This window comes from Myxocyprinus asiaticus, chromosome 31 (assembly GCF_019703515.2).
Source record: "Myxocyprinus asiaticus isolate MX2 ecotype Aquarium Trade chromosome 31, UBuf_Myxa_2, whole genome shotgun sequence".
Lineage (NCBI taxonomy): Eukaryota > Metazoa > Chordata > Actinopteri > Cypriniformes > Catostomidae > Myxocyprinus > Myxocyprinus asiaticus.
Window position 1 is genome coordinate 4,044,810 of NC_059374.1, and position 16,826 is coordinate 4,061,635.

General features: G+C 37.0%; 2 protein-coding genes across 2 annotated transcripts in view; both read right to left on the minus strand.

Annotated features, from left to right (window-relative positions):
- LOC127422284 (claudin-3-like) overlaps positions 1-11,934 on the minus strand; it is a 32,011-nt gene extending 20,077 nt beyond the window's left edge. Inside the window, exon 1 of the mRNA XM_051665698.1 lies at positions 11,405-11,934. Coding sequence (XP_051521658.1) covers positions 11,405-11,885 — 481 coding nt within the window. The 5' untranslated portion in view covers positions 11,886-11,934. The remainder of the gene's footprint in view (positions 1-11,404) is intronic.
- Positions 11,935-15,671: 3,737 nt separating this feature from the next.
- Positions 15,672-16,547, minus strand: LOC127422299 (claudin-4-like). Its single transcript, XM_051665723.1, has one exon. The coding sequence runs from the start codon at positions 16,545-16,547 to the stop codon at positions 15,894-15,896; it is 654 nt and encodes a 217-aa protein (XP_051521683.1). The 3' UTR covers positions 15,672-15,893.
- Positions 16,548-16,826: the final 279 nt, after the last annotated feature.

Sequence of the window (16,826 nt, forward strand, 5' to 3'; positions counted from 1 at the left end):
TTGTCGGGCATATTGTAACTGGGCTTTTTTTTTTTTTTTTTCATTAGCGCAGTAAAGGCTTCTTTCTGGCAACTCAACCATGCAGCTAATTTTTGTTCAAGTATCGTCGTATTGTGCTCCTTGAAACAACCACACTGTCTTTTTCCAGAGCAGCCTGTATTTCTCCTGAGGTTACCTGTGGGTTTTTCTTTATATCCCAAACAATTCTTCTGGCAGTTGTGGCTGAAATCTTTCTTGATCTACCTGACCTTGGCTTGGTATCAAGAGATCCCTGAATTTTCCACTTCTTAATAAGTGATTGAACAGTACTGACTGGCATTTTCAAGACTTTGGATATCTTTTTATATCCTTTTCCATCTTTATAAAGTTCCAGTACCTTGTTACGCAGGTCTTTTGACAGTTCTTTTCTGCTCCCCACAGCTCAGTGTCTAGCCTGCTCTGTGCATCCACGTTAGAGCTAACAAACTCATTAACTATTTATACACAGGCACTATTTGCAATTTAAAAAGCCACAGGTGTGGGAAATTAACCTTTAATTGCCATTTAAACCTGTGTGTGTCACCTTGTGTGTCTGTAACAAGGCCAAACATTTAAGGGTGTGTAAACTTTTGATCAGGGCCATTTGGGTGATTTCTGTTATCATTATGATTTAAAAAGGAGCCAAACAACTATGTGATAATAAATGGCTTCATATGATCACTATCCTTAAATAAAAGACAGTTTTTTTGCATGATCCAGTCATATTTTCTAAATCAATGCCAAAATTTCACAATTTCTGCCAGGGTATGCAAACTTTTGAGCACAACTGTATGTACAAATACAGATCTGTTATATACAGATAGTTCAAGGGAATGTAATGGCAGAAGAGGTAGGATATGTTAGATAAATATAAATGGACTAAACTGTGTATTGCACATAATTATTGCTGAATGGGGCAGTTTTAATTGTTCATGAGATGGATAGCCTGAGGGAAAAAACTTTTCTTGTGCCTGATGGTTCTGGTGCTCAGTGCTCTACAACCCCAGCCAGAAAGCAACAGTTAAAAAAGGTAGTGGGCTGGGTGAGTGGGTTCCAGAGTGATTTTTCCAGCCCTTTTCCTCACTCTGGAAGTGTACGGTTCTTGAAGGGAGGGCAGGGGGCAACCAATAAACACCTCAGCAGTCCGAACTGTCCTTTGTAGTCTTCACATGTCCGATTTCATAGCTGAACCAAACCAGACAGTTATTGAAGTGCAGAGGACAGACTCCATGACTGCTGAATAGAACCGGATTAGCAGTGCCTGTGGCAGGCTGAACTTCCTCATCTGGCGAAGTATAACCTCTGCTTGGACTTTTTCATGTAAGTCAGTGTGGGTCTCCCACTTCAGGTCCTGTGAGATGGTAGTGCCCAGGAACCTGAATAACTCCACTGCTGCCACAGTGCTATTTAGAATGGTGAGCAGGGTCAATGTTGGGGTGTTCCTCTTAAAGTCCATTATCATCTCCACTGTTTTGAGCACATTCAGCTCCAGGTTGTTTTTACTACACCAGACAGCCATCCCTCTTCAGTATGCAGACTCGTCATCATCTTGGATAATGCCGATGACTGTAGTGTCATCTGCAAACTTCAGGAACTTGACAGAGGGGAGTTACAGTAATTTGTGTACAGGGAGAAGAGTAGTGGGGAGAGCACACATCCCTGGGGTGCACCAGTGCTGATCATACAGGTGCTAGAAGTGAATTTCCCTAGTCTCACTAGCTGCTGCCTGTCCATCAGAAAGCTAATGAACTACTGACAGACAGAGGTGGGAACAGAGAGTTGGGTTAATTTAGTCCGAAGAATAGCTGGGATGATGGTGTTGAAAGCTTAACTGAAGTCCACAAAAAGGATCCTTGCATATGTCCCTGGTCTGTCCAAATGTTGCAGGATATGTTGCAATCCCATGTTGACTACATAATCCACAGACCTGTTTGCTCGATAAGCAAATTGAAGGGAATCCAGAAATGGTCCAATGATGTTCTTCAGGTGGGCCAACACCAGTCTCTCAAATGACTTCAAGACCACAAACATCAGAGCGATGGGTCTGTAGTCATTAAGTCCTGCGATCTTGGGTTTCTTTGGGACAGGGATGTTGGTGAAGCATTTGAAACAGATGGGAACTTCACAGTGCTGCAATGATCTGTTGAAGATCTGTGTGAAGTTAGGGGTCAGCTTGTTGGCACAGGCTTTTAGACAAGTGGGTGAAACACCATCTGGGCCCTGTGCTTTTTGTCTTTTGTTTCCAAAAGACCCGGCACACTTCCTCTTCACAGATCTTAAGTGCAGATTGAGTAGCAGGAGGTGGGAGGAGGATGGTTGCAGGGGGTGTTGGTGTTTGTGTGAAGTGAAGGTCAGAGCGGATGTGGGGTGTGAGACTGGGATTTTCAAATATACAGTACAACACATTCAAGTCATCAGCCAGTTGTTGATTCCCTACAATGTTGGGGGATGGTGTCTTGTACTTAGTAATGTCTTTCAGGCCTCTCCACACTGAGAAGCTGAAAAATAAGTTTTCAACTAATGAGCCTGCATCAGAGTAGCTTATTTTAGCCACTCTAATCTCCTTTGTCAGTGTGTTTTTGGCCTGATTATACAAGATTTTATCCCCACTTCTGTAAGCATCCTCTTTGGCCTGACAAAGCTGCCTGAGTTTTGCTGTAAATCATGGTTTGTCATTGTTGAATATTAAATAAGTCCTACTAGGAATGCACATATCCTCACAGAAACTGATATATGATGTTAAAGTATCTGTGAGCTCATCCATATTGGTGTCTGCAGCTTCAAAAACACTCCAATCAGTGCATTAAAAGCAGGTTTGTAGTTCGAAATCTGTTTCATTGGTCCATCTTTTTATAGTCTTTACTACAGGTTTAGCTGATTTAAGTTTCAGCCAGTAGGGTGGAAGAAGATGAACCAGACAGTGTTCAGAGAGTCCCAAAGCAGCTCTAGGGACAGAGAAATATGCATCCTTTAATGCTGTGTAGCAGTGATCCAGCATATTTCTGTCTCTAGTGGGCATGTAATGTGCTGTCTGTATTTTGGCAGCTAACGGGTGAGGTTGGTTCTATTAAAATCGCAGAGAATAATAATAAGTGAGTCCGGGTATTGCTGCTCCGTGTCTGTCATCGATTATCATAGCCCCAGTATGTTGGGACATTATGGATGAGATCCAGTCTGTCACATCTCAGTCTATGGATCATTCACCCAACCACCAGAGGGTGCCGTCACCTGAATATTGAACATGCCTTACTTCCCGTCTTTTCTGTATAAAGGGCATGTGTTTGTAGCATCACATTGCAAAGTATTGCCAGTTATTTCACTGCCTTACTGAGCATTCATCTTACGGTTTGTCTTGTTTGGTTTTTTGATTACCTAGCCTGTTTCTCTCAACCCATGTTATTGGATTTCTGTTTTGGTTTGTTTGCCTGTTTGACTGCCTTCACGTTTTATTAGACCAATGCCTGGATTCTAACTCTGTGTCTTCCAACACATTTGGATTTGTTTGTATAACAGACTGCTCTCACGGTTTAAGTGATTATGCTACGGACATTGATTTTGATTATTGTCTTACATATCAGTCTGTCTGCTTGGATTACTCTTTCAATAAACATTTGCAAATGGATTCTCAAACTGCTCACATCTCAGATATGTTACATATACCTTTCTCTGCAAGATAAGATCACAAACAAATAAGCCTTAAAAAATAGTTGGCTACATTCAGGCTAATCAGGTGCATGACTAGCAATAAAACTGAGCAGAACCTGTCCAGAAAAAGTATGTGAAAGTGTATTTTTATATATAATTTGTTTGTCATCATCATTATAATGACATTTTAACTTAAAAACATATATAAATGTTCTACATACTTTTAATGAATATATATACAAGTATTCCTGTACTTAAATTTCTAAAAGCTAGAGCTTTTGCACAGTTTTCTCCTAACTGGATTCATCGCAATGTTGCAGCAGTTTGGAGTACAAAAATCTGAAAACTTTTATGCATACACAGAATCTGCCTTTCATGTATATGCACACATTTAGAATGAAATCTAAGCAAAGTTTATACATGAGGTTCTGCATAACACTACTGTATCACATGGTTTTTTCCACTTTTACTGTTGCTTTCCTTTCAAGCTTAAAAGTCTGTCTGTCTATTCTCCACAGGCCAAGGCCTTTTCGCTTACTAATTCGTTTTTGCATGATTTTCTGAAAACTTATGTAAGAGACTGTTTTGCTTGAGCTAAGCAGTTTCTAAGAAATGCAGGCCAAACAGTCTGACACCAATTATCATGATTTAAGTGACTTTAACCACTGGTTCTCAACCAGGGGGTTGGGACCCACTAGGGGGCTTCAGCACACTTCCAGGGGGGCCTAAAGATCTCTTAAAATTATTTAAATTAAGGTAGATTATTATAATTTGTTTCTAATTATTATAATTCAACTTACTGAAAATGTTAAATAAAGTATCAACTCCCTTCAACAGCTTGCTTTTTATGAAGAATATACAGTTCTAGATATTTCTTTAATCACACAATTTATGATGAATTGTTTTAATCTCTTGAGGCTAGTAGTTTTTTTTAATTAAAAAACATTGAAAAACAAGCTTTGCCATCATTACAGTTGATGTATTAGAGGAAAGATCTTATAATAGATATATCTTATAATATAAATATTGAATAGCCTACATGGGGGGCCTGCGAATATTTTCTCCCACAATGGGGGGTCTTGGAGTCAAAAAGGCTGAGAACCACTGAATGAAACCAAATTTCCTGCCCATTCTGATGTTTGGTTTGAATTACAACTGAAACTCTTGACTATTCGTGGAAAGTACACACTTTTAGCAGGGAAAAGACTGTGACCAAATTGTCACAGTGACTAAATTTGCATTAATAAAATTGTATTATAAGTCGCACGTTTTCTGTTGCATATGAGAAATACTAAACGACAAATGGTCCAAAAGCAGAACTAAACAGTGCTGCACAAACAAATTGCCAGCACAGCCCAACCGACAGCATGACGTGAGCGGAGACCAGGTGCGTTTACTCGTGGATCGTTCTCAACCGCACAGCTCAGAACATTAGGGACTCTAAGCAACAGCTGTTGACAGAAGGCGTTCTGTGTTTTTGAGCATCTTAGTCAATTTTTCTCATCATTCAGCTGGTCTGCCCTTCACGGATAAAAATAACTACTTTAAAAGTTTGCAAAACAACCATGTCAACCAAGACATGCAAGTGAGCACTCCAGCGAGCCAATCGAATACAGAAAATGACGAGTGTGTTGTTGAATTGCTCAATGAGAAAAAAAACATTCAAAACACTTTAACAAAAAATTTCAATTCACCTGCATGACACGTTGACTGGCAGTATGAACATTTAGGCTATACACCACAGTTTAAGGGGTGATTAGAAATAATCGAATGTAAAAAAACATATTGGGCTCTATTTTTGTGACCGCGCTAGGTCACAAGCAAAGACCATGGAACATCTTATTTAATTTTCGTGGGGGCGCTAATTCTAGGTGCAATTTTCATGCCAGCGCAAGTGGGTGTGGGTGGGAGTGTTTGTGCAAACTGTGGGTGTATTGTATGTTAATGAAGTGGCGCAAAGCACAATTTCCTGAGAAATAGGTCATTGCACCAAGACATTTCAGACCCATTTCTGTTTTCAGTGCAAAGTCTAAACTCATTTCCTGCATTTGCAGTTTGGAGATTCCACCAGCAGGTGGTAATAAAGTTAATGTCCAAACTCTGAAAATATAGTAGAACATCAAATTATGTCCCTGACAATCACAGTTGTAGCCATTTTATGAAATAAACATTTATGAGATTTGTGTTAAACCTTCTAGAGGTCATGGTTTATTTTTCAGTTATTATTGTCATGTTCATATTTATGATCTAATTTGTATTGGTATTTTCCCACCTGTTGTCATAGAGTGATTTTAAGTCACTGCAAAAGCGGGCCGTGGAAGAAGTTGGAGAATGTTTGGATTTTACGGGAGGTGGTTATATAAGATTTTTTGACCACTTTGTAATTTTGATTATATTTTCATTTCATTTGAAGTGTAATTTGAATTTAGAAATATTATTGTTTTAATTAATTTTTTTTAATTTTTTGTGTGTTTCAATAAATGAATTAATTTTTTAAAAGCAAATTGAATGGTTGAAGTGAAAACGTAATACAAGCCATGATTTGTGTGTCACTTGATCAATATGATTATTAATGCTTATATTCTCTTTAATGTAACGGAGCCTACATCCAAATCCTGATGAGAACCTCATCCCATTTGCACCCCCTTGGTGTGCCGCTAACGCTCCCCTTAATATGGTGACCCTATGTGTTGCTTACATTGCATATATGGTTTTTGCAACTCTGCATAGCCCATTAGCGCTTTACGGGCGCCGTTTCTCCAAACCCACTTGCACTTAGACATGGCACAAATATACCAAAACATCATGGCCATGCCCATTGGCTTTGCATGTATGAATTATTGTACAGCACTACGCTTAGCGTCAGCGCTCTTAAAATACTTTAGGACCCATTAACTGTAAAACAAATGTTGTCAACTGGAACAATACTGATAATATGGTTATGCCATGCACATCTACTTGTGTTTATTTGTTTAAATTCACTGCATATTTTAACGGTTCAGTTACGAATTAAATGTGACAACATCTAAATTCTCCAAGACAAGCAATAAAAACATGAAAAAAATCTCAAAAACAATCATTCTTGTATTTCTTGTAATGTTGGTGCATGGCTCAGTGTTCCCCCTTCTCCTTGTCAGTGATGTTTGGCTTCCTCCAAAGCCCTGTAATGTAGAACAGTCTTTGTAGAATTCAAATGGGTTGCATACGTTTTGTGGTCTGTGCCGCAATATTGAGGGAAGACTGGTTGAATCCAGAAAGCGATCTGCTCTGTGTTATCCTATCTCCAGTGGTGCAATAGTAACTGAAGTAGTGGGCATACTGTGAATTTATCAAAGAATGTATGATCAAGCTACCATGTTAAATATCAATTTAAATGAATAGGTATGATGAAATTTTCTTTTTAGAAACCTCACACGGAGCTATCAGATTGTTTCAGAAGACTTTAAATGCCGCATGAGTCATTTGGTAAGTTATTATGACTGTGCTGCTTGTTGTGTCTTTTGATTTCTTGATATATTAAGAGTTAGGTTAAGGGATGGGGTTGGGTTGGGTTAGGGGATCTAAAATATCAATATGAATGTACAATGTAACTAACATTATATTAAACAGGCTCAATAAATCCAAAGATTGCCAAACCTGTGAAGGAATCGTCCAAACTGAGGTGAGAACGGCATGAAAATGACATTTTGATGAATCAGGCAAAAAGTTGACGTTTTGGTCATGACACTGCCCTGATCCCTACCTAACCAATTTGAATGTGTGTCATCATGTCATGTGTCCCTTATACTGTATGTCAGTTGTGTAGAATCAGAACTACTGTAGCAATGCCGATTCGCAAATGAATCCCTCTTTGAGTCGGTTCTTTTCAATGATTTGCACTGTTCACTCCTACACAGAATCGTTTGGAGTATTTTCTCGCACTGTTATATGTAGCAGTATGTAGTTATGTAACAGTGATGGCATACTTTAGAACACAGAGAGCATACAGAACAATGGATGAAGTGGATATTTACCTAAAATCCATTGAAACTATACCTGCAAATGTATCCTATTGTTTGCCAATCTTTTGTTGATGATGAAGTTCAATACCTTTTTTTTTTTTTCTAAAACCTTTTTATGTTTATTGTGATTTACATGTCTTACATTTATTTGCATTTATTAACTGTTTGTTTGTTTGTTCTTAACATTGAACCTTGACAGAATCACATACTTATAGGCATCATATAAAACGATGATTCGTTTTCCCATCACTTCAGAATCTTTGCACTTTCAGCTGCATGGATGGTCTCAGAAGTACAGGTAATAGTCTAATGTGATTCCTTCACATTCCATGACCAAGTGGTGAAAAATGCCTGTCTGGTCTTTATCTTCATTCCTGAAACAAGCCCATTGTCCAGGGCTGTTTTGGACAGTTGGATTAGGGCCCTGACAAAGACAAGATTCTTGTGCAGAGAGTGAAGAGACCTTTGAGACCTACACTGACAGAGGCTTCAACTCATCACCTTATAATTGGGACCATGAATGTTTCTTTAACTGCCTGTTCTTCCTTACATTGCAGAGACTCAAAAAAGCTGGCACAGTAAGTAATATTGAACTTTGTTTAAAAAAGAAATAAAATCAGGACAGTTTCAAATAATTTTATCAATGAATAACAAATTAATTTTATCTCCATATACAGTATGTTATGACACAGAATGTTCAATTAGCTGTTTCAGAAAAAAAAAATGGACCATCGATAGAATTAATTTGTAATGTTTCTAATTATGGCTAATTTAACTATGGCTCATTTAAACATATATGAGAGGACAGTGGCACAGAGTCATAATTCTGTATTACAGTAACTTGAAGTTTAAAACCCAAAGAAACTCTAAATAAAATATTTAAAAAAATTCTTACAGAATCCCAAACATTGTGTTTATAAAAAAACAACAGTAACATTGAACTTAAAGAAAGAGTTTTTTTTTCCCCTCTGGAAATGTATTGGTTAACACTTTACATTAATGTTCCTTATATTAAGGGTTTTTAAAAGGTTTATTAATGACTAATAAGTCATTTACAAAATGCATTATAAATCATTAATATGCAGTTGTAACAAAATGCATAAAAAGGGTAACTTTCATGCAATAGTTGCCAAATATTTAGCATTAAAACTTGTTATAAATGTTATTAATGCTTAAGAAATGCATTTATTCATACCGACATTCATCAAAAACTTAAAATGCCCTAAATCATGATTTATGTCACAATGCAGCAAATATAGACTATTATTGTGAGATATAAAAGGAGGGATTGGTAGCCCTTTATAATAAGGTTACATTTGTTATATGCTACATATATATCGTTTTACAGTATTACTGTATTCAATATTTAATTTTAGTTAATAAAAATACAGTACATTGTCCATTGTTAGTTTATATTAGTTCATAATGCATTAACTGATGTTAAAATATACAACTTTTGATTTTATGTATTACTGTATGTTGAAATTAACATTAACTAAGATTAATAAAGACTGTGAAAGTATTGTTTATCGTTAGTTTATGTTAACTAATGTAGTTAACTACAGTTAACAAATGTAACCTTATTTTAAAGTGTCAGAGAGTTTTGTTGTAATTGAAACATGTGCAAAACAAACCAATAACTTGAGTAGGTTAAACTTTCACTTTAAAATAGAGTGTCATGTTATCTTTAACAGAATATTTTAGTCATTTATTAGTAACAGCTTTGTAAAGCCAACACTGATTAGACTTAATTGCTGCTTTAATATTGTTTAGTAAACTTGAAGTATGATTTCTGAAATAGGGCAGTAATTACATTAATTTCTAAACAAAAAATAAGTTGTAATTATGGTTAAGATATCCTTAGTCTACATTCAGTTAATTTTTACTGACTTATTTGTGCTTAACTAGTGCATTATTGTGAAACTTAAAATAAAGTGTTACCACAGCAAATACAGTAAACACATAATAAATGTCAAATAAATTAATAACTTGAATAAGTATCATTTTTACTTTAGAACTGGGGGCCAATAATCTTTATTAGAAGATTTCAGAAAGTGTATCAGTAGTAAAAAAAAATTGCCAAAACTAATTAGCTTCAGTTGCTGGCTTAATATGGTTTAGTAAACTTGATTTATGATGGATCTCTAAAATAGAGCATTAATTACATCACTTTAATAAGACATTTAATGAGTTGTAAATTATAGATAAGATAGCCTTATTATGTATTCAGTTAATTAAAAATTGAGCATTATATTACTTTCTACACAATAAATGTGATGTTTAATAAGTTGTAAATTATGGCCAAGAGAGCCTTACATTACATTCAGTTAATTATTAACTACGCTCTTATTCATGTTTAACTAGTGCATTACTGTGGACTCTTAAAATAAAGTGTTACACTTTAGGTATATAGGTCCTTAATAAACTCCTTAATAAATACTTCATATGTGTCCACTTTGCATCGAGATACAATTTCATAGGTTACTAATGTGGAATAAGTGTTATTAAGCATTTATAACGTGAAATATAATGGCTCACTATTTGGCAGGTATTGCATGAAGGTCACTCATTTTATTTATGCCGTTATAACCGAATATCAACTATTTATAATGCATTTGTAAATGAATTATCAGTCATTAATGAACCCCTTTATAAATCCTTAACAAACGGAACATAAATGTAAAGTGTTACCATTTATTGTATGTTACAAAATAAGGCACATACTGCTAAGCATAAAATAATATTCAAATGAAACCTGAAATCACTCATGTACTAAAACATTTACAAAAAATATATTGAAACACTGAAGAGAAATTATAACTATTAGAAACAGAACATTAAAGACCCCATTAAATGCCTCGATTAGGGCAGTTGTCTTTTCTGTGTTGACGTATTTCCTATTGAAAAATACATTTGGGGTGGGACATTGTTGTTGTTGTTTTTTTTTCTAAATAGCCAATAGCCTATAGTGAATGTCACAGATAAGGTTGCTGACCCTATAAAGTGTTTTGAATGCTTCAATGCGAGAAACAAAGCTGTCAATATTGGACGTTTTGTTGTCTGCCCGGGGGGGAGGAGGGGGTGGGGGGCTTGGTCCCCCTCAAGCATTTTGCTGCAAAAATGGACAATAGGCATCATTTCGGCCAAAATATGGTTTGTCGCTTTTTTTTAGGATGGCCTGTGAGTACAAGATGGGAGTACACTAGCATATACGTAGATGACCTCCAAGCTGATAGACATGGACTAAAAGCCACAAAAGTTGGATTTTGATTTCATTGTGTATTCAATCATTACAACATATTAATCATTATCACGAATAATACAATAATTACAATACTTCAAAATTTGTTGAATAAACTGGGTAACGCCATTGAACAAAAGTCAGGACATAACAATAACACAAAGAAAGTATATATGATGAATATTTTCTGGCAATGTAGCAGAACTCACTGTACAGAAGCACATGTTTCCTTGTTGCGTCATTATGTTCTGTCCTCAGTTTAGGACAGAAATGAGCGAAGAGAGTGCAAGTTGAGCATTTTAACTCAGAAAGAATCTGTTCGTTCACACATAGTCTCTTTTGTCAAAGCCACTGGGTGCTGCAGAGCGTGTGGCGGAGTAAACCATCCTGCTGGGTGGGCCGAACCTGTTCTCCTCCTGCTGGGGGCAGCTGCAGCAGAGAATGCCCCCTCCAATGAGTAAAAGGGCAGAGGCCCCCCATCCAAGGTAAAGAGATGCACCTATTTCCCTTTTCTGAGGCTCGATGATTATGGGGTTGTAGAAGTCACTGATGATACTGTGAGCAGACCAACATACAGGGATCAAGAGCATGACTGCCGCACAAATGAAGGTGACCCCGGCGGTGATCATAACTCGGGGTTTGATGCGCTCCTCTTCGACACATTTAGTGCACTTGGCCCCAACCATGGCGAGCAGGAGCCCGAGCACGCCCATCACAATGGCGATCACACAGAGAGCCCGAGCTGCCTGTAAGTCTGAGCTGAGCGCCAGCATCGAGTCATAGACTTTACATTGCATCTGTCCGGTGCTCTGGACCACACAGTTCATCCAGATTCCTTCCCATATGGTCTGTGCTGTTACAATATTCACCCCGATGAAAGCTGTAACCTTCCACATAGGCAAAGCACAGGACACGATGCCCACAATCCAGCCTATCATGGCAAGTGTGACTCCTAGTATCTCCAACCCTAAAGCAGCCATTCTGATGACTCAGTCTTGTAGAATGTGCTCAAGAATTGAATTTGCAGGTTCCATATGCCAAAGAAAAGCTCTCAGCACAAGGGTTCAATGCTTTATAATAGCCTACAAAGATGTAGGTGGAGTCATGTTGGGGAAATGTCTCGGGGGATTGGCTAAACTTTGCCGGACTTGAAGTGAGCGTAACCTTGGCATGGAAACAAGTCAGTTTAATGATTTAGCTCTCCTCACACAGTATTTGCCACTTGGTGACCAAGTGCTGGATAGATAACCGGAGCCCAACATAAACTGGTTAAAGGATAACTGAAAAGACCACCACAGATTTAAACATTTGAACAAAGCTTCCAATGGCAGAAGATGAAAGAAATGCATGCTTGTTGTATAAATATAAGTAAATATGCAACATTGCCTCACAGAATCTCGTTACTATACCTACATTTTGGCAAAATAATTTTTACGTGCCTCGTTGTACATATCGTGGCAGTTTCCTGGTGAAATGAACACTAGAGGCGCTACAGCAACAAAGACTTTTATTCACTTTACAAATCACAAGTAAACGGCAGATTATCATTTCATAAACACTTATTTTTCACCATGTTTCTCACACAATGCTATCTTATGACATCTAAACACTTTTACTATATCGCATGATTTGTAAAGCGTAACATTTTAACTGTTGCATTACATAACCAACTACATTTACTGGGTAAGTTACTTTGAAAAAGTAATTCACTACAAATTACTTCCTTAAAATTGTAATCAGTCTACTGATTGATTACCAAGTAATCACTTTACTAATTACTTTAAGTAACTTTCTAAATCACTTTGCACAGAAAAGTTTTTGGGTTCCTCCTTATCCATTGACTCATTGGGGGTGCACGCCATTTAGCTATCACAGAAATGCAAACAACTGAACATACTAATGTAATTCATGTTTTAAATGTATTCTACATAAATAATATTACAACTATGTTTAACCCAAGTAATGTACATAAAAGTAATTAACTTAAGTCAGTAACTGCAATCTGATTACAAGAAATGAAATGTGCTACAGTACTTTTTGTACTATTAAGTAATTTTATTACAGTAATGAATTACTTTGTATCAGTTACTTTACTCAACACTGGTTGCACAGTAGCTCAACTGATTGAGCGTTGCACCTCAAACATAAGAGGAAACACCTCAAAATGATGTTGTCCCTTAAGCAATTGCATTTTTCATCTCACATTTGCTTTTATGACACTATAGATAAGGTTAACCTTATAAACCTCATCTGTTTTGGAGAAAATGTAACTCGCTTTTAGTGCCACACAGTGGAAATTTGACCTCAAGACTACCGCAATACGTGTAATGAATCGCATAATGTCATTTTGCAGAAATGTCACCACAGTCACATCATTTTTTTTTTTCAGATCAGGCTGTAATAACATGTATCGTTAGGCGTGTGCACTCGCTGGTCACATATCAGACTCACCGGCATACGGAGGTAAATCATGGATAAAATATATTTAAATGTCTGCAAAAGTCAAATTTGGCAATATTTGTGCTGACCTCAGACCCATACCCACTGTACACCAAATAGGCATTAGCTGCACTTTAAAACAAATTTAAGCCCTAAAAATTAAAAACTTCTGTTTGTTATGTAAAATTAATGTAGTGCCAAAGTGACAACCTGCATATTGAATATAATTAGTAATGAGGAATTGTTTTTTTGTTTGTTTTTTTGAAAATCTGAAAACTCATAAAATCGAGTAAAATGGATGAAAAATGTGTTCCACTGCATTACATTCACTTATTTGAGGAGACAATCATGTAAAATCAATATGAAATATCTGATTCTCCTGGTTTCACTTGAGAAGGAGCCAGTGAAGTCAATAGAGACAGAATCAGCAATGCTTGACAGTTTGTCATTAGCTGCTATCAGGAGTCCAGGGTTTCTCGAGGCCACATAACATTACACTCACCCCCTCAAACACACACACACATACACACACACACTGGACTAATCAGTCATGCATGCATGGTGACCTTGCATTAACCTTTTTAGTGTTTATTTTGCTGGTTAAATTAAATGCAACTATTTCAAAAGTAGAGCAAGCTAAAATATGTTGCTTCTTTCAAAGCTTTACCACTAATAAAACTGCTACTAAATAATGTATTAATGACTTTAATTATGCCTTTTATTACACTTGCGCATTATAAATCTGTATAACACGACTTTCTAAAATACTGCTGTAAACTAGAATGACCGTAAACAAACGGTAATTGGCTGTTGTCCCATGCAGGCAACTGATTTCCTACATAGCTGTGCTAGTTTTATGTCTCTTGTATCACTCTCCACATAATCAAAGAATTTAAAATGACTTTCATGTCCGTGTATTTATTTATTTTTTTTGGTAAGTCGCCATGTAATAAGTAGGATAATGTACAGTTATTGAGTCATTTTTACCAAATAAACACTGACATGGTGATCAGGACCAATTAAAAATTGTTGCATCAAACAAAAATTCATTCAAACTCATGTGTTGTTGCTTATTTTCAACATCTTTAAACTTTAAAATTAATATTACTCAAAATGCCATTGATTACATTTTTTGAATTCTAAATGAAGTTTGAAAGTGGATAGTTAATGACTGATCACTGAATGCTTTGAGAAAGAGTTACAGCAGGTAATTACAGAGCGGCCTCACAGCAATAAGGCAGGTGCTTTTATCTTCACTCATGGCCGTCTCAGTTACGCTCTCCTGAAGCAAGAATTGGGCACAAAGAGGTACAGAGATTTACTAGAACAACCAGCACATTGTGTCCATTCACATCTGTGCCGACATGGAGAGTATCATATATATATGTGACAGACCTTTAAAAGCAGGGTTGATTTGAAATAATCATAAAGTGCATTTTGCAGCTAACTTTCACTAAAGTTCCTCAGTTTTCCTAGTTTCTTTGTTTCCACAGTTTAACATTTATTTAATGTTAGTCTACATACATTTAGAGAAAAGAAGAAAAAGTTAACTAAAAGGCTTTATACTGTATATGTAAACTACTTTCAGGTTTGTAATCCCGCCGGCAAATTTCTTTTACGTAAAACAATTAGACCGCAAAACAAAGCAATTCATTTTTGCTGATATACAAATAAATGTGCATTTGCTTTTTAATAAAATATGTTTTTATTCATAAAAAGTATAGAGTACAGTTGTGCCCTTGATTTTTTTCTAAACTTGTTTCAAGTACTTATCCTTTGATTAATCAGGTGAATCTTGGAATTTTAGTAGAAAAGTCAGTATCTATGATTACTATTTCACTGAGTTAAAGATCTACTGATTATTCATCTTATGTTTGGATCATGCAAGAATTAGATCAAAAGACAAAACCATTTACATTACATGGTTACTAACATAGTGGTTTATGCAACATTAATGAATACATACATATGCAAATATACAATAATGCTAATATGTCGGCCATGTAGGTACACTACATACAATCGTTTTCTTAATCAGTATTTATGTCTTGTTTTTCAGTAAAAATGTCAAAACAGCCTTAAAACAAGGTAGTCCCATTGGCAAATAGAAAAAACAATGTGCCAATACAGAAAAAAAAAAAAAAGAAGAAAAAAAAACATTCTTAAAACAAGATCAATTTACTCGAGAAGCAAAGTGACACAAGATGATGCTTTCTGTCTTGTTTTCAGAGAAATCAAACCAAATTTAGTAACTTTTGTAACTGTGCTGGGCAATAAAACAAAAATACTTAGTAAAATTTGGTTTTGCAGGGAATGGAGTAAGAAAAATGAAATTAAGATTAAGATTACTATATATTCTATATAAACTAAAAGAATATTTTCAATATTTTTTACTGGAAAATATGACAAAAAACTGATAAAATTTTTTTAAAATCAAAATCCAGCTTCAATGTTTAATGTGTTATTGATCTTTAAATACTTGTTGCCTTCATTTAGCAGATGTGTTGGCTTTACTCTGAAGGTCTTAAATGTGCAAAGATTCTGAGCCCTCAAACATAGTCTCTCCTGTCATATCCATTAACAGAGATAGATTTGACCCCTGAGTAGTCCACTCTTGTAGGTACGGCATTGTTCTGTGATTTTGAGGAGCAGGAACAAGACAAAATAGCTCCCCCTAGGATCAGCAGGCAGGACGCACCCCATCCAAAGTACAACGAGTTCCCGAACTCCCTCTTTTGCGTCTCCTCCATGAGCGGGTTGCGAAAATCATGGATAATACCGTTGGCTGTCCAACAGACGGCCACTAACAATAGCAGCCCACACGTTATGAACGTCCCACCAGCTGCCATCATGATGCGGGGCTTGCTCGCTCGGTCTGAGGTGCAGTTTGTGCACTTCGCGCCAGCCACCGACAGCGCCATGCCCACTACGCCTAGTAGCGTACTCACAACAGTGATAGCGCGGGCAGCTTGAAGGTCATCCAGAAGCCCCAGCATTGAGTCATAGACTCGGCAGTGCATCTGTCCTGTGCTTTGCACCACGCAGCTCATCCACAAACCTTCCCAAACAATCTGCGTGATTACGATGTTCTGGCCTACGTACGCCGCTACCCGCCACATGGGCAAGCAGCAGGCGACCATGATGCCCAGCCAGCCCGCAACAGTCAGGATCATCCCCAGGATCTCCAGGCCGGCTGAAGCCATTGGCGCTGTGCGGTTCTCTGCAGCTTCACAGACTGGGGTGTTTAGAGTCCAAGACACAGCAGAAGAGGATTAACTCCGATATTGGTGCTGCCCCCACTCTTGGAGACTTGCATAAATGAAGAGATGGTGAAAGAGAAAAAGGGAGAGAGAGAGGGAGGGAGAGCGAGAGATACAGTTTCTACCTGCTTTATACTGCTAAGAAGATGGAAGGTGGAGTCTTGCATGGCATTATGTTTAGTGAAGTATAAGAGAAAGTAGGACTTTTGTAGCACGAGATGG